The 18,052-nt window shown below is 42.9% G+C and overlaps 1 protein-coding gene across 1 annotated transcript in view; it reads left to right on the forward strand.

The window, feature by feature from the left end:
* The first annotated feature begins 2,406 nt into the window (after window positions 1-2,406).
* PTPN1 (protein tyrosine phosphatase non-receptor type 1) overlaps window positions 2,407-18,052 on the forward strand; it is a 74,832-nt gene continuing 59,186 nt past the window's right edge. Inside the window, exon 1 of the mRNA XM_055373210.2 lies at window positions 2,407-3,058. Coding sequence (XP_055229185.1) covers window positions 2,996-3,058 — 63 coding nt within the window. The 5' untranslated portion in view covers window positions 2,407-2,995. The remainder of the gene's footprint in view (window positions 3,059-18,052) is intronic.

Raw genomic sequence — 18,052 nt, forward strand, 5'->3', positions numbered from 1 at the left:
TTCCTCAGCCTCCCAATTAGCTGGGATTACAGGTGTGCACCACCACACCCAACTATTTTCTGTATTTTTAGTAGAGACAGGCTTTCACCATGTTGGCCAGGCTGGTCTTGAACTCCTGACCTTAGGTGATCCACCTGCCTCAGCCTCCCAAAGTGCTAGGATTACAGGTGTGAGCCACCAGGCCTGGCCTATTTTTATTTATTTATTTATTTTGAGACAGTGTCTCACTCTATCGTCCAGGCTGGAGTGCAGTGACATGATCATGACTCACTGCAGCCTCAATCTCCCAGGCTCAAGTGATTCTCCCACCTCAGCCTCCTGAGTACCTGGGACTACAGGTGCACGCCACCACAGCCCGCTAATTTTTTTTTTTTTTGAGACAGGATCTTGCTCTGTTGCCCAGGCTGGAGTGCAGTGGCGCAGTCTCAGCTCACTGCAGCCTCTGCCTCCCAGGTTGAAGTGATTCTTGTGCCTCAGCCTCCCGAGTAGCTGGGATTACAGGCATGCACCACCACACCCTGCTAATTTTTGTATTTTTAGTAGAGATGAGGTTTCACCATGCTTGTCAGGCTGGTCTCGATTCCTGACCTCAAGTGATGCACCCACCACGGCCTCCCAAAGTGGTGGGATTACAGGCGTGAGCCACCACAGCCAGTCAGTTTTCTCGTCTATAAAATGGGAATAATAGCACCTGTATTGGAGGGTTGTTGTGGAGATTGAATGGGAATGTGTACTTAGAATTCCAGGCATAGTGCCTGCCACAAGCACGCAAGGAATGAGCTGGAATTCAGCTGATAATACCAGGCAGTGGCTCTGGGCAACACGGAATGAAGACAATTCTCTCTTCCAGGTTTTCAAACCTCCTGGAATTCACAACGTCCACATGACATGCCAGGCCCAGAGGGGGATGGTTTAAACTGGAGCCTGCAGGAAGGCAACCTGAACAACCTGCTCATGGGTGCTTTAAGGATCATAGGTACAAGAATCAGCTGGAGTTGTTGGTGAAAATGCAGATTCCTGGTCTCATCCCTAGACCAAAGATATCTGAATCATTTGGAGATGGGTCCAGGAACCTGCATTATTCAACACACTTCCCAGGTGACTGTAAATGTCAAAAGACAAAATTACAACAAATTTAAACATCTTAATTGGCTTCATTCATGATTCTAGAATCGGGCAAGACTTCATTCCACAAAATAGCACAAGTGTCCCAATGAGCTGAGCAGAGGAGGTTGGTTTTATAGACAGAAAAGGGCTGAAAAAAGCAGAAACAAAGAACAAAAAGCAGATTGGTCATTTCAAAGTTACTTTCCTTGTAAGGCAGGAACAGGGAAACAGAACAAGAGAGAAATAACTGATTGGTTCGCATCGGGTTACTTCAGGTTACTTTTTGTTGTAAGGATTAAAGCAAAGGGAACTTCATTATGTTGATTAAAACGGTCTGCTTGGGAAATCAGGGTGTGTATCTCTCTTCTGATTTTGTGAAAGGTTATCAGTCTGATGATGTAGAACTTTAGCATGAGTGACTCCATTTTGATTTTTAGTCTAGTCTGTTGAGACCCTAATGCCAGAACTTTTTTTGTTTGTTTGTTTCGCTCTTGTTGGCCAGGCTGGAGTGCAGTGGAGCTATCTCGGCTCACTGCAACCTCTGCCTCCAGGGTTCAAGCGTTTCTCCTGCCTCAGCCTCCCAAGTAGCTGGGATTACAGGCATGCGCCACCACGCCCAGCTAATTTTTTTTTTTTTTTTTTTTTTAGCAGAAACCGGGTTTCACCATGTTGGTCAGGCTTGTCTCGGACTCTTGACCTCAGGTGATCCACCTGCCTCGGCCTCCCAAAGTGCTGGGATTACAGGTGTGAGCCACCACACCCAGCCCTTTTTTTTTTCTTTTTTTTTCAAGACAGGGTCTCGCTCTGTCACCCAAGGTGGAGTGCAGTGGCGCCAAAACAGCTCACTGCAGCTTCCACCTCCTGGGCTCAGGTGATCTTCCTGCCTCAGCCACCCCAGCAGCTGGGCCCCACCACACCGGCTAATTTTTTAACTTTTAGTAGTGACGAGGTCTGATTCTGTTACCCAGGCTTGTCTGGAACTCCTGGCCTCAAGGCATCCGCCTGCCTCTGCCTCCCAAAGTGCTGGGATTACAGATGTAAGCCACCGCGCCTGGGCTCCTGTGATTTTTATTTAACATAATGCACCATGGAATTTGTGCTCTGCTTAGTTCAGTCTGAGCAGGAGTTCCTTGATACTTCGGGAAACACTGAAAATCATTCCATCCCCATCCATTCATTCCTGCAACACCCAAGTGGAAATTCTGCGTTTCAGACAGGGACACTACCCTTAGAGAGCAGTGGGCTTCCCCAGCAGCGTAGTGAAACATGATACTCCTGAGTTTCATGAAAAAAGGGCAGACATCTGGCCAGAGCTGGGAGGCAGGAAACAGAGCACGGTGCCCTCCTCCCATACTCCAGCTTGGATTACTGAGGCCAGGGCCCAGGCCCTGCAGGAAAGGAGGTGCATGACTACTTTAAGGCCACTCACTCTGTGACTCAACGGGCCCGGTGGGGGCTGGAACTCAAGGCCTTCCCGGGCCTGGAGAGCCCACGCGCCGTGGGCGGGGCTCCCGGGGTCGCCTAGGCAACAGGCGCGCGCCGCGCCCGAGCCCAGAGCCCCGGAGCGGAGGAGGGAACGCGCGCTATTAGATATCTCGCGGTGCTGGGGCCACTTCCCCTAGCACCGCCCCCGGCTCCTCCCCGCGGAAGTGCTTGTCGAAATTCTCGATCGCTGATTGGTCCTTCTGCTTCAGGGGCGGAGCCCCTGGCAGGCGCGGTGCGTAGTTCCGGCTGCCGGTTGACATGAAGAAGCAGCGGCGGCTAGGGCGGCGGTAGCTGCAGGGGTCGGGGCTTGCAGCGGGCCTCGGGGCTAAGAGCGCGACGCGGCCTAGAGCGGCAGACGGCGCAGTGGGCCGAGAAGGAGGCGCAGCAGCCGCCCTGGCCCGTCATGGAGATGGAAAAGGAGTTCGAGCAGATCGACAAGTCCGGGAGCTGGGCGGCCATTTACCAGGTGCGGGAGCGCCCGGGAGTGTGGCGGGCCCTTAGCTTAGGCCGCTTGAACATCCCCTCAGACCTCCAGGCCCCAGACTCCCTCTGGGTCTTGCCCTCTGCCTCGCTCCTGCTGCTTCAGGATTCGATGGGACAGCGACGCACTGCGTCCCCCCTCCCCTTTGTCCCCGGGGCGGGCCTGTTTCTCGCCGCAGCCTCGGAGCCCCCTTCGATCCCCCACCTCCCTTCTTTTCTCCAGCCCGGGTGATCTCTCAAGCCGGGGGACCGCCGGTCTGTGCTCTCAACGCGAATCCCTCGCACCCCGACCCCGCCCCCTGCCTGTCCACTCTTTGTCCCCTGGGGTGATTTAGCACCCCCACTATTTCCTCTTCTGGAGTGGACCACCTCAGACTCTCTTCCTTTGTCTCCCTGGGGGAAAAGGTTACTCCCCCCGTCCCTCCTTCACATTTCCTTTCCCCTAGTCTCAGTGTGCGTCGAGTCCCAGGGATGACAGTCCCCTTCCCCCTTTCTGTTCATTCATTTATTGGATAGGAGTTGGCAAGCTTATTCTGTGCTAGGCACCGCTTAGGCATTGGAGGTGGTGTTTGCTAATCAGGACAGGCAAGATCCTAGCCTTAGTGGAGCCTAGAGTCGAATAGGGCAATCAAACACAAAAGCAAATAATTTCAGATAGTGACAGGTGCTGTGAAGAGAATGACTTCCTAACGGGGTACAGGGTGACTGCATAGAAGGCCGGCTGTCTTAGAGAAGGGGATCAGGGAAGGCCTGTCAAAGGAGGAGACATTTGCTTTGTGAGCTGAACCAAGAGGAGCAGAAAGCCGTGAGAATATGGGGCTAAAGAACCTTCTAGCCAGGAGGCCTGCGGTACCCACTTCATTGGGGCCATGATATTATCCTTTCAGGCAGGGACTCAGGAAGGTTAACGTTTTAACCCTCTCTAAAATAGCATGTTTCCTCAATGAGCAGCTTAGTCTTTGGTCGTGGCAGAGATGACCTTGTCTTAGGAGTCATCTCCTTGTGTGTTAAAAAGTTAGGAAAGTAGGGTTTCTCATATATCTATAAAACAAATAGTTAAAAACACAAAGAGCTCTTCCATTCACAAGCAGCTGAATAAAATACATACTCCCAATTAAATGTCATTGCGGGGGTTGTTAAGATTAACTAAAACCACACTTGCACAGTATCTTAAATAAGCGATATACAGAATAGAGAGATTTTGTTACTTGTGTAAAGGGAGACGGCAGATGATTCTGTTTTCAGCTTATAGGCTCAAAAGGCAAATTGTGAGATCCATCAGCTGTAGTATTAAAATCTATTTTGAGCTCCGCTTAGAAAGGAAAAAAGGTTTAAGCAGTTCTTTGGTATGCTTGACTAACAAAAGCCTTTTTTTTTGGCAGCCTTGATTTTCATGTGGATTTACATCAAGCTTATTTGACAGGATTCTTTTTATTTGGACTGTAGTGTGTATATTAGTTTCTGCTAGACTAATATTTCTAACCACTGTAATCTATATACTAATAAGTATGATTGATCAGTATATAAAATTTGTATGCCATATCTGGTCTCTGAATTAGCTGAATGAATTCCACAAGGGACTTTGAGACTGTGTAGACAAATTTTCTGCATCAGTTTAATGCAGTAGAGTCTAAAGTGGCTTTACATGAAAATTGTTGGTCTGAAGTGTTGGAGTTGATTATGATACACCCCATCACAGTGGAAGCATTGTGGAGAAGTCTTTTCCACTGAAATTGACTGAGTTGACAACAAGAAATACGTATTGTAACTTAGTTCTTAGTTGAATTTTATTTCTTACAATTTTAAGCCAGAGTGGGTTGACCTGTCACCCAAGCATGGTTAAAATTGTATTCAGCATGCAACTAATATGGAGTGTGTCAGTCTTCAATTCATTTCCTTCATTGTTCTTAAGTTTTTCTACCACAATTAAACCCCACAAGTTAGTCAAGGTGTTGAGATTTTCACTGCTTCTTAATGGATTGCCACATTCCCGGAGGTAGTTTCTTTTGGTCTTAGAGAATTGTCAGGACCAGCTTTTCTCACCTCCACTGTATGGATATTTTTCTTTTCTAAGATCTTGAAATCAGAAGCTTTTCTCCTAAGTGTAAAAGTAGCTCTCTGTCATACAACTGTAGCGTTTTCTGAAACAGAGTTCAGATGACCTTGAGTCTAAAGTGGCTAACTTTCCAAGGTGTGTATCGCTTTACCAAAACCATTATTTTTCAAGGATTCAAAGAAATGTGTTTACAATTGATAGAAAATGGAAGTTTAAAAAAATTAATATTTTATAGCATGTTGAAATGAGGGCAGCCTTATACAAAGTCATACTTTGAGCTTGCCTAGCCTATTGTGATCAGAGAATAATGTAATTTTTGCTTACAACTTGGTAAGCAGGTCAGTCATTCTAACTTATTTTCTGATTAGAGCAAAAAGATGTAAAAACTTGAAAACTATTGGAAAAAGAACAAAGAGTGAAGAGGACTTTTGAGTGCTGAGGAATGTGGCAGCTTGGAAAACAAACTTTTTAGGCAGAGATTCTTTGCTAGGTCAGTTTGATAAAGTGAGCATAACCGTATTTTTAATCTTTAATGCTAATGAATAGCATAGATGCTAATAAGCATCTAGGTCTATAAAAAGTCAGCTTTGATAGTGTATATAGATGGCTTAAACATTGTTTTCTAGCATTTAAACACTTTCAAATCATCCGGTTGCTTGATTGGGCCTAGCTGTCTAAGAGGAGAGAACGAGCCCAGATGAGGAAAAGAGATTGATTTTACTGAGCTAGAATGAGAGGAGAGAGGGTTGAGTGAATGAAAAGAATAGCTCATGTGCTCCCCTCCATCTGTAGTTTAAGAGGGGTTGGGTCCGGTGTTTTGCTTGTTTTCTCATCTGTAAGTTCTTTGATTCTCTGACACCACTCACTATATTTCATTGTGAATGATTTGATTGTTTCGGATAAAGGGGACTGCAATAATAGCTTGTGACATGAAGGCAAGATTTATTCATGTTAGGGGCAGGCTTTGTAAAATGGGCCACTCTTCCAATTGACATTTGTTTTTATAGCTATTTTCATTATGAAATACAATCTAATGCCTGACTAGGTTAAAACCATTGTAACAGCAGTTCACTAAAATTCCTTACTGATATACAGCTTATGTCGTTATATTCCAAAAAGATGAATATTAAAATTTGCCAATAACGTTTATTTAAATACTATTTTCTTCAGAGGAAAAAAAGCTATTTTATGCAAAGGAGAAAGATCTATACACTATGACTCACTTCACTTAAAAAAAAAAAAAAAAGACTAACGGAAATGACATGGAGAGACTGGGAAGTTCTAGTCATCTTGAGTGACCCATTAGATCTAAATGTTCTTGTTTAGCCGTGGTTTGAGTGAACTAAATTTAGGTGTCTGATCAGTACTTTGGAAATGGTGTAAATGCCTTTGTAATTGTCTGGACTGATATTAGATTAACTGGGAGCACAAGTAGAAATAGTGAAGGGAAGAACTTTTTGCTATTGTTATTTGACATCACTGGCATATTTATAGGAATACTTTGGTGTTTTTGGAAGTAAGTAAACCATACCAGTGTTTCTAAAAAGTCAGCTGGGGGATAATGGTAATGCCGCTGTTTCTTAGCTTCAGGTTATCTGCCGTTACTTCTCTTCCATTTTGCATTTTATCTTGAATAGCTCCTCAAAACCTATTAAAATACCTGGTATTGAATAATGTAATTGAATGTGTACTGAATTTCAGGGTGGAAATGAATAAGAAATTTCCTGTGGAGGTTTTTTGACTTAGCTACTGAAATAACGGCCTTTTGTTTTGTGATTCTTTCCCTTTTCTCTTTGTTAAAGAAAACTGTCTTGTGATCTTGTAGATTACAGAATCTTTTTGGCAATTTTTGTTCCTAGCACTGCTTTTTCTTTCTTTCTTTCTTTTAAATAGAGATGGGGTTTTGCTGTGTTGCCCAGGTTGGTCTTGAACTCCTGGCTTCAAGCGATCCTCCCACCTTGGCCTCCTGAAGTTGGGATTGCAGGCGTGAGCAGGTACTTTTTCTGAGGCCTGCCTGAGCCTATATATATTGTGCACAATTTGGCATTCCTCACTACAGTGTTTATGCTGATTTGTTTCTGGTAACAACTAATACTGGCAAATCGGCTGGGCATGTTCCTTTATGCTGCCCATATTCAGGAAAATTGGAATTCTAGCTGGGTCATTTTTCCCAGATGATGTAGTTTGGCACCAGCCATTCCATGTTCACATTTTGAGTATCCAGGAGGGCTGGGGACTTTGGAGTAGTTGGTGATTCCCTCTGCCACATTTCACTGGTTGGTCACTATGGCATCCTTTCCACCACACTAGTAGTCTAGGTTCTCAGATGTTGCTTATGAGCCTGTAATGGTTTCTAGTTTCACACTGCAGAAATGAGTGAAGCCGGTTACCCGTTAATATGGTCCCATCATCACTAGAGTAATTAATTGTTCTAAAACCAGATATGAGTCTGTCACTCCTCTGTGCAACTACTTCTGATTCTTTCATAACGCTTGTAAAGTCCAAACTCCTCTTTAGCATGGCAGCCAGCTTCCAGTCCTTCCCTCCTATGTGGCTTCCATTCTAGCCAGACAAGAAAGGGCAGCGTTCTCCAAACTCATCCTCGCCCTTCATTCCTCTATACCATTGCTGAGCACTTTGTTGAGGATGTCTCTCCCGTTCAATCTAGCTTGCATCTTCCAGCTCGAATGTGTGCTTCCTTGCACCAGAGTTTTGTTCCATCACCTGTGTGTTTTCATACAAGCTGGCACATATCTCTTCTAAAGCCCTGCTGTCATTGTAGCTGCGTCTTTACAAACTTTTTTTTTTTTAAATTTTTATAAAGTTAAGGTCTCACGATATTGCCCAGGCTGGTCTCAAACTCCTGGGCTCAAGCGATCCTCCTGCCTTGGCCTCCCAAAGTGCTGGGATTGTAGGTATGAGACACTGTGCCCAGCTGTAGCTGCTACTTTATATCCCAGGTCTATCTCCAATGGAGCCCAAGCTTCCTGAGGCCACCTGTTGTATCTTTCTCATTCATCTTGAAGTCCTCTGCTCCTGGCACAGAGTAGGTACCCAACAAGAGTTGGGATTGAATTGATGGTCAGTACTTTGCTAGCCTGATGGTATAAAGATGTACAAAACATGGTTCCTGGCTCCCACTCTAGGGGGGCAATGATGGAAACGAATAGATTAGCCCACATTAGTACCAATAGCAGAGGTCACTCTGGGAGAAGGCCCCACCACATTTTGAGTCATGGCCTAATGAGGTAATTTAGTATTGCCTGCTGCAGTGGCTTTGGAAGAAAGGCTGGCATTCTTATCCAGTAGAAGCTGATACCACTGATTTGTTTCACAGAAGCTTTAAATATAACAATACATTTGTGCTTGGCCTAGGGTGAACTTTACAGGCAACTTGGAGGTAATATGTTTGTCTCTCTAAGAATTGTTGAATTCCTCTTCCCTCATCCCTCCTGACTGGTTCTCACAAGCCTTCTAGGGGGCCTTTGCATGTGGTTGGTTCATAAAATACTTTTTGATTTTGGGATATAAAATATAGTTCTCCATAAAATAACGACTGTTACCAAGTCTTTGATTTTTTTTTTCAAACTATAAATGGTAATGACATTCTTTGGCCTTTGATCAGACCACCCTTAGGGGCAAGAGAGTAGTTTCATGTTTTGCTTTTTCTAGTGTCCCCTGTGTCTGGGTATAGTTGTAGTCTCAGCTGTCATACTAACAGTGCTAAGTGAGTCCCTTACTTTCTTTGGGTTTTGGTTTCTCCCTTGTAAAAATGATCCTGGACTAACTGATCATTAAGTTCAGGTCAAGTAATAAAAATCCTTAATGTACTCACAAATACAATTTAATGTTCCTGAATAATCCTTGTAAAAACTGCAGCGGTTACTCAGTTTTGTAAGGTGTGGTTGGGTACGATTAGGCTCAAAAGTTTATAGGAGCTTTGTGAGTATAGTTAACAACTCAAAAGAATGGGGTGTTTTTTCCCGAGGGGCATGAAATGTTTTTGATAAATAGAGTTCATTTGACTTGGTAATGTGGAAAATGAGTAGCCCTGACACGTATGCTATGCTTTTGCAGTTTTTCTCTCAAGTAGCAATTGGGTGGCTTTTCCTGTAAAAGATAGAGGAACTGATTCTTGAGAATTTACGAAAGCTTCAACCCTAACTAGGTACGCAAAGAATAGTTGCCCTTTATGTTGTAATTTTAGGAAGAAACCTACATCTGGTCTAAGTTTCATTTGAATAATATGATAGTTTACACATCTGCCATATTTGAGAAGAAAGTACCTAAGTCTCCAGCATTTTAGAAATAATGCTTTACTTTGTGTAGAAATGGTCTTTAGAGTTTAATAGCTGTTGCCCTCTCCTTTTTCAAAGCAGCTTGACATAATCATGAGTATCTTGCTGACAGCTTGTAAATTTTGATTGTATGAAAACTGAAAATAAGACCATTTCACACGGAAGATTCCCTCCTGCCCTGAAACAGCCAAAGAAAACTGTAGCCATCAAATCTATTGATCTCTGGGCTTTGGTACAAGTCACACTACAAATAAAATAATACCAAGTACTTATAAATGATTTTCAGTCCTTTTAAAGTTTATTTTTTTAATAATTTTTTTTTTTGAGATGAGGTCTTGCTGTGTCGTCCAGGCTGGAGTGCAGTGGCACAATCTTGGCTCACTGCAACCTCCACCTCCTGGGCTCAAGTGATCCTCCCACCTCAGGCTCCCAAGTGGCTGAGACTACAGGCATGTGCCATCACGCCCAGCTAATTTTTGTATTTTTTTGGAGTAGAGATGGGATTTTGCTGTGTTGCCCAGGCTGGTCTTGAACTCCTGGGCTTAAGCCATCTGTCTGCCTCAGGCTCCCAAACTGTTGAGATTACAGGCGTGAGCCACTGTGCCCAGCCCAGTCCTTTTTTTAAGAGAAAAACATATGACATCGTTCAATTTACTGAGTGCTTATGGTTTTACTAAGGCAGTAAGGTTTTATGGATACCCTATAGTAATTAGATAGAATTAGTGCTCTGAAGTCAGCTCTGTAATATGGACTCAGAGTAAACATGGCAAAGGGACACTTAAGGTCTGCATTTTCTCTGGGAAATAAACGTATTCTTTACTACTCTGAATCTAGTGCTGGGAAATTCTAAATCCTTCTTGAGGATTAACCACTTGAAGTAAAGTTTTGGGTCCCAAGTAGGCTTGTGTCCCTGTCTCCTTCTCTTTACTTTTCAGATGTTTCTTCCTAGAGACTGAGGTATGTTTTACTTTTACAGATGAAGAAGGAAGCCTCGGCTGTGTTTGTGGCTTTTGTGGGTGAGCAACATCACTTGCAAAGATAAGATGAGCATAGCAAAACTAGGTTTTCAAAATAATTTTTAAAAATTTCTTAGCGATTAGAAAAGGAAAACTCTTCCCTTGTCTCTGTTAAGAAACGTTCTTCTACTTTTTTCCTTTCTTAATGGATCTTTTATTGGCACTTCTCTTCCTTTTGCAGAATCTTACTGAAAAGTCACTACGTTAAATTACAGCAAACAGCTTAGCTAATTTTTATCCAGATGGGCCCCGGTTACAGGATTGTACACTATTGCGAATTTCTTACAGGAAAGTAAACATCAAGTAATTATTCCAAATAGAGTTCTCTTAAGAACGTGGGTTACTTAAAAATGTCTAAGGATGAAGTCACTTCTGAGTATAACTTCACTCAAGAGAACAAATAAGCAAACTGCATTTAGCATAACATGGTAAATTAGCTTTAACTCTCCTTGATGTTTGAACATTTGTCGCTGTTAACTACTGTTTCACTTTTCAAATAGTCAGGGCTTAGTTTGCTTCTGTAAGGATAAAGGGAAAATACGCCTTCACTGAGTCATAAATATTTTTGTGGCTAACTTTTGCACAGAGAAAAGAGGCCTCTAAGAAGGTACCCAGTGAATTTTTTTTTCGGGGGCAGAGAGAGAATATATCATTTTTTGGTTTGTTGTTGTTGTTGTCATTGTTTTGCTTTGTTGTTTTTACTCTGATCTGAACTGTATCTTGACAGCACTTTTGAATTAAGAGCATTACTATTATTGTTCTCTACTACCTGGACGCCACCTCCCTGTTGCCATAGTGTTAAGGATCATCCTCCGAGGTGGGGTGAGGCAGAATGGGGCCAAGATCAGAAAGTTACATTAAGCTACATCAGGTTTATACAAGCACAAAACCAAATTTTTGGAGCAGTCCCCAGCATACAACCTGGTTTAGCCACACCTAAAGGTTGCTCTTGAATATTCCTTGAGAATCCACATCCCTAGAATGCTGGGTTTCAATGGGCCCTTTATGTACCTATCATGGTGTCATTTCTGAGCATTTCTAAATATTCCTTCATGTCTTACTGACAGTTTTTCTTGAATAAATCTTAGGAATATTAGTGCCATTATCAGTATTTTGTTTGGTCTGTTCGCACCACAAATAACTACCCAGGTCTGCTACTTGCCCCTGTTTCTCTACCTGCTAATGAAAATGCTTTTGAAAGTTTGAGTAACAGTATTGGAGTGTGCACAGTGGTATTAGTAGGTTCTGTACTCATCCTTAACCACTTGTTTTCATCCTTTGTGAGCTTGAAGTTTCTCCAAAAAATTTATCACAAAACTTACCAGACATAGTTAATACACTCAGAGAGAGAATCACTGAAAAAGTAGATGTAGTTTAACAAACCCAGTGCCTTTTTTTTACCCATGAATACATATTTGTCAACTAAGCCTCATTTTGCAACTTGTTCCACTACTCGAATGGTGACAAACTTTTGGTTTCCCAATAGACTTGGAAGATGTTGCTTTTGAAAGTAGGAAATAGATGGCTTTAGAAGATGGAAGAATATTTTGGTTTGAAGTGGGAGCGTGGTATGTCCTTAGCTGTCTGTGAAATGCAGCTGAAGATGGGTGTGGGCCTTCATCTGCATTTCCCATCTTCAGTTTGAGGAGGTAGTTACCCTTCTAACCACTTAAGAACTGCATGGTACATGCTGTTTTATTTACAGGGCAAAACTGTGCTCCCGTAGTTTCCCTGGTGCTTGCCTTCACGTTAATACAGTGTCATCGTTTGGCAGTGTTTATGTGCCAGGGTCCATGTTAGAAGGAGGAAAGCTATAGCGAAGTTAAAGGGTGCAGTTGGCCTCCCACCTTTAGTTTTGTAAGTGCCTTTAAAGTTTGATTTTTGTAGGTTGATCATAAGGAAGTGATAAGTATGTTAGGTTATTTGTGGTTTGAGCTAATTTTAGTCTCTTTTTACAGCTTGCTTTGTATCCTTTGCCATTAAAACATGCTTTCTAGAAAGACAACTTTTGAATGTAGGACACAGTCTATATTCTATACTTGGCTACATTTCAAAAAATATTTTTTCAGTACTTTGGAAGTTGGACAGTTGGAAGCACAGTGACAGTATTTAAAAATCTTTGATTCCGGCCGGGCATGGTGGCTCACGCCTGTAATCCCAGCACTTTGGGAGGCCGAGGTGGGTGGATCACTTGAGGTCCGGAGTTCAGGACCAGCCTGACCAACATGGTGAAACCCTGTCTCTACTAAAAATACAAAATTAGCCGAGCGTGGTGGTACATGCCTGTAATCCCAGCTACTCAGGAGGCTGAGGCAGGAGAATCGCTTGAATCTGGGAGGCAGAGGTTGCAGTGAGCCGAGATCATACCATTGCACTACAGCCTGGGCGACAAGAGTGAAACTCCGTCTCAAAAAAAAAAAAAAAAAAAAAAAAATTCAGTGATTTCTTTGCTTTGTGACACTTCTGCTTTTCCAGCAAGTAAATTATATTTTTTCATACAGGTATGAAATTCTTGTTCCAAGCTAGTGGTTAAAAAGGCACAGTTGATATTAGAGGATTTGTAAAAGATTATGACCACGCCTGCAATGTACTGAAGCAAGGCTTTGCTGGGCTGTGTATAGGAAACCTTCCCCAGCCTGTGCCCTTGCTTGATAGAACATTTTGCTCCTAAGGGTAGGTGCCTGTATCTGTCTCCAGTACTGGTTAGTTTCACACAGAACAGTTGTGTTTCAGAGCTTTAGTCTCAAGCTGCCCTGCTCCCCTGAAGCAGCCACCCTGAGCATGTGCACTCACAGGAGGGGACATGTGAGGTCATGGAAGAAGAAGACTCAGGAAGAAGAAGACTCGGGTTTGGGTTCTGACTCTGCCTTTGACTGTTGTGGGATTTTGAGGAGTTGCATACAGGATCTGTAAAATGTAGTCATTAGACTAGACTAGACAGCCATATAGCATTACCTAGATGTAACTTTCTACAAAGACATGGTCACAGGAGAAGACCAGAGGGTGGGGTGATCTTTCTGGAAAAATTGGGGCTTCATGCCTTACTCATGCTAGATATGGTAGCATTATATGGCTGTGCCTGATCCCCCTAATCTAAAAGTGGGACAGAACTTTAAAATTTTGTATTAACTCAAATTAAAACTTGAAAAAAACCCATTGTTTCCTTAAAAATAATAAAATGCCCTGTGGGGGCATAAGTCACATTATATTTTAAAATTCCTGAATGCCACATGGATGAATGTAGTTCCTTTTGAAATTCTTCTTTTGTCTAAAGAGGAATGTTGGATTTTGTGATTGGACTAAAAAATCTTCCATTTGAGAGAGAAACAGTCTGCTGCATGTTCTACCCTTGTTCAGGATAAAACCCATTAATAGCTAACATTTATTGAATTCTGTGTTGTGCCTCAGGCACTGTGCAAAGTCCCTTACATGCAGTGCTGTTTATTATATACTGTCAATTGGTCTATAACAGCAGGAAATGTTTCAGGAGGACAATGAGGTCCCAGACCCTCAGTCTTCTCCTGTGTCCTGGATTCAGCTTCACAATAGCACTATGGCAGTGTGGCCACTGCTTCAGCTTCCACATACATGGCTGTGAAGAGAGACAGGGGATTGTGCTAAGCCTCCCCGATTTATTAGGACATAGGAGGAGAGAGTTTGTAGTTTTTGACCTTTGCCTAGTTTTCTAACCTCTTTCCTAGATGTCACAAATTGGCCACCCACAGTCATATTTTGCTTGCTTCACACAATGTTTTTTAAAAAAGAGAAGAGTTTAATTTGTGCCATTGTTTATAAATGAATCAGGAGAAATGACATGCAACTCTGGATTCTGGCCTCTCTTGAAAAATCTGAAAATCACACCGTCTGAGCTTACACTGGCAGTGGTCTGCTGGACTGAGGGACACAACTCCTTTTGGATGTACATGTGTGCGTTGCAGAGTTTACCACAGTCCCACAGTGGGTCACACTGTCCTTGTCGGTGTACACTACCTAGCACTTGAGTTTGCAACCCCTACCCCAAGCTGAGTTTTCTCATCAAGCTTGATGTTAATGTTATGTGATCCTTGGCCTTGTAGGTATTTGGTATATTATCGTTAGATAAAATTGAAGCAAAGGGCTAAAGGGTTGGTGGCCTGAGGGAGTGCCCTTGACAGTAAAGTCTGGGATAAAATCATTGGCCAGGTACTCCTTCCCTTCCCGCCCTTCCTCTTTTCTCTTTATCCTCAGCCCCCTTCTGCTATTTTGAGGAAGTTAGAAGCCACCACCATTTTTTCCCTCCTCAGGCAACTGAGTGTGGCTGTATTTCTGTCTCATGTTCAGTTATTTCCAGGAACTATTTTTGATGACCAACTTGAAGTTACATTGGGTGGGCCTAATGGGAGCTGATAAAAGAATGAGTTGACCAAATATGCTTGCACTGAGATGGCTACGAAGTAAGGTTTTTAATGACTTGCTTTGTGACTTGGTCAGGAGTGATACCATTTGTCGTGTGTCCAACTTCATGACTAAATGGTTGCTCTACCTTATCCTCATAGCTATAATAAAATAAAATAAATACATACATTGCAGGGAGGAATGTATCTTGTTAAAGGTCTCTCCCTTTTAGCAACAAAAGTACATATTATGTTGTAGAACATGCTTTTTCTTTGATCCTTCTTGAACACCTATTACTCTATAGAGGTATGTTATGTATGGCAAATTAGAACAAGCAATAGATAAGGATGATTCTTTACCATTATAACCCAGTCAAGGTCTTTGTCCTAAGTTTTGTACCTTTCTCCAGAGGGAAAGGTATTTGTATTTATTTATTTATTTTTGAGGCAGAGTTTTGCTCTTGTTGCCCAGGCTGGGGTGCAATGGCACGATCTCAGCTCACTGTACCATCTGCCTCCCGAGTTCCAGTGATTCTCCTGCCTCAGCCTCCCGAGTAGCTGGGATTACAGGTGCCTGCCACGATGCCCGGCTAATTTTTTTTTTTTTTTTTTTTGTATTTTTAGTAGAGATGGGGTTTCATCATGTTGGCCAGGCTGGTCTTGAACTCCTGACCTCAGGTGATCCATCCGCCTCAGCCTCCCAAAGTGTTGGGATTACAGGCATCAGCCACTGCCTCCGGCCAGGTATTTGTATTTTTAATCTCTATGCCTTACTGTCTCAGATCAGGAGGATTTGGTGATTTATTGAATGTGGGGGAAGGGGAAGAAGAGGAAACAGGAGGAATGTTCCAGATTAGGGAAATAGCTAGATGGAAGATGCAGCCCCTCACCAAGGTGGGGACACAGGAAAAGGAACGTGTGCAAAGAAGATGGTGATCTGGTTGTGACCATGTTGTTAGAGGACGTCCAGGGAAGCATCTGGTAGGTGGTGGGGTGTTTAAATATAGAACATTTGGAGAACGCTCCGAAGCTTCAGAGAACCCTTCCCAAAAGGACAAAACCAGCTCAGTGTTTTAGCACTCCGGGATCATATGGCATGACAGCATGGTTGCTTTATACTTTTTTGTGTATGTGAAATTAAAACCAACCACTCAGGACCAATTTCTCTGAAGCTTTTTGTCAATCTTTCATTTGCTTGTCTAGTCTAGGTTGTAAGCTCCTTGCAGCCAGTGTCTGTTGATTCAGTCATTCAAAAAATAATACATGAACAGCTACTAGGTACCAGGCTCTGTGCTGGGCAGTTGGGATATGTGGTGAGGAAGACAAACTTGGTTCCTGCCCTTAGGAAGTTCAGTAGTCCAGCAGACAAAGTGGCTGAATAAAGATAATCTCAGTTCACAGTGATAAGAGCTCTTACAGGCCTAGGCTCCAGGTGCTGTGGGGATGCTCAGGAAAAGGTATCTAATTGGGATTGGGAGCAGGCAAAACAAATAAAGGATAGTGTATAAAGGTAATATCTAGTTGAAGTTCTGAAGGGCAAGGAGGAGTGAGCCTGTATATTCTCTGAGTCTCTCTCTAATCTGGGATTGACTTCTTGTCCGTCTCTGTTCATATTAAGTGTCACCTAGGCTTGAAAGGGTGAGATCATATTTCACTTCCTTCCTCTTTGGTCTTAACCTTTCTCCGCTACCCCCTCACACAATGCATATGCATTATTCTCTTATTGTATATATTTTTCCTCTCTTCCTTTTTATGTTTCCTCTGCCATTACTTTTAACCTCGACTGCCATATGGCCTCTAAACGCTTCCAGAAGGGTAGCCTAGTGGAGGTTATTCCATCATGGCCTTGAGCTCATGCAACCAGATAGTGAAGGCATCTGTGTAGGTGTCTTCTCCAGGAGGGTGATATTTGTTTCATTGTAAATTTTGTAGCCCTAGAACACCAACAACAGTGCACAGTAATTAGTAGGCAGGCAGTACAGGATTCATTGAAGTGAAGTGATAACTTTTATCCAAGTATGTATGCAGATAATCTTTGATTTGTACAAAAAAAATTATATTTTAATATGTAAAGATTTTTTAAAAGAATCTTCAAGTTTTAGCCTTCCCACTAGGAATATATTGAAAACATGTGCCTAGTTCACTGACTTGCAGCCGCCACTATGAGAATAAAGGTCTCATTTAGTTGTTGTGAATTTTAAGGGATATTTTCAATGATGTTGGCTGGTTTATCCCATTATGTGGTCTTTTTTTTTTTTTTTTTTGAGGTGGAGTCTTGCTCTGTCGCCCAGGCTGGAGTGCAGTGGCGCAATCTCGACTCACTGCAACCTCCGCCTCCTGGGTTCAAGCGATTCTGCTGTCTCAGCCTCCTAAGTAGCTGGGATTACAGGCGCCTGCCACTACACCCAGCTAATTTTTGGTATTTTTGGTAGAGAAGGGTTTCACCATGTTGGTCAGGCTGGTCTCGAACTCCTGACCTCATGATCCACTCACTTCAGCCTCCCGAAGTGCTGGGATTACAGGCGTGAGCCACCATGCCCAGCCTATGTGCTCTTATTAGCAATTCTCAGTACACAGATAGCTTTGTGTGATTCTTTCAAGTCAAGTACCTTATTAAAAAACTCAAGTGTACTGATAATTATCTTACTTTTAAATGACTAAGTGATAAGACTGAATTTTTAGGCACTGTAACACTTCAGATATGATTACAGATTCTGATATTTTTATGGTTATTTATATTTATTTATTTTTGAGATGGAGTTTCGCTCTTGCTGCCTAGGCTGGAGTGCAATGGCACGATCTCGGCTCACTGCAACCTCCGCCTCCCAGGTTCAAGCGATTCTCCTGCCTCAGCCTCCTGAGTAGCTGGGATTACAGGCACCCGCCACTACACCCGGCTAATTTTTGTTATTTTTAATAGAGACAAGGTTTCACCATGTTGGCCAGGGTGGTCTCGCACTTCTGACCTCTGGCGATCCGTCAGCCTCGGCCTCCCAAAGTGCTGGGATTACAGGCGTGAGCCACCGCACCTGGCCTGGTTACTTAAATTTAAATACAAAAGTTATGTTGATTAATTCCGAATGATTTCCTGATTGCTCCCCGTTTACCATTCACACATTTATTAAATTCTTCCCTTGCCATATAGAAGCAGTCTCTCTGCCATATATGCCACATAGATAGCAGAACTAGCTGTCTGCAAACCATTGAAATTGTGAAAACATCTCCCCTTTTTTCCTG

This window comes from Gorilla gorilla, chromosome 21 (genome assembly GCF_029281585.2).
Source record: "Gorilla gorilla gorilla isolate KB3781 chromosome 21, NHGRI_mGorGor1-v2.1_pri, whole genome shotgun sequence".
NCBI classification, from domain to species: domain Eukaryota; kingdom Metazoa; phylum Chordata; class Mammalia; order Primates; family Hominidae; genus Gorilla; species Gorilla gorilla.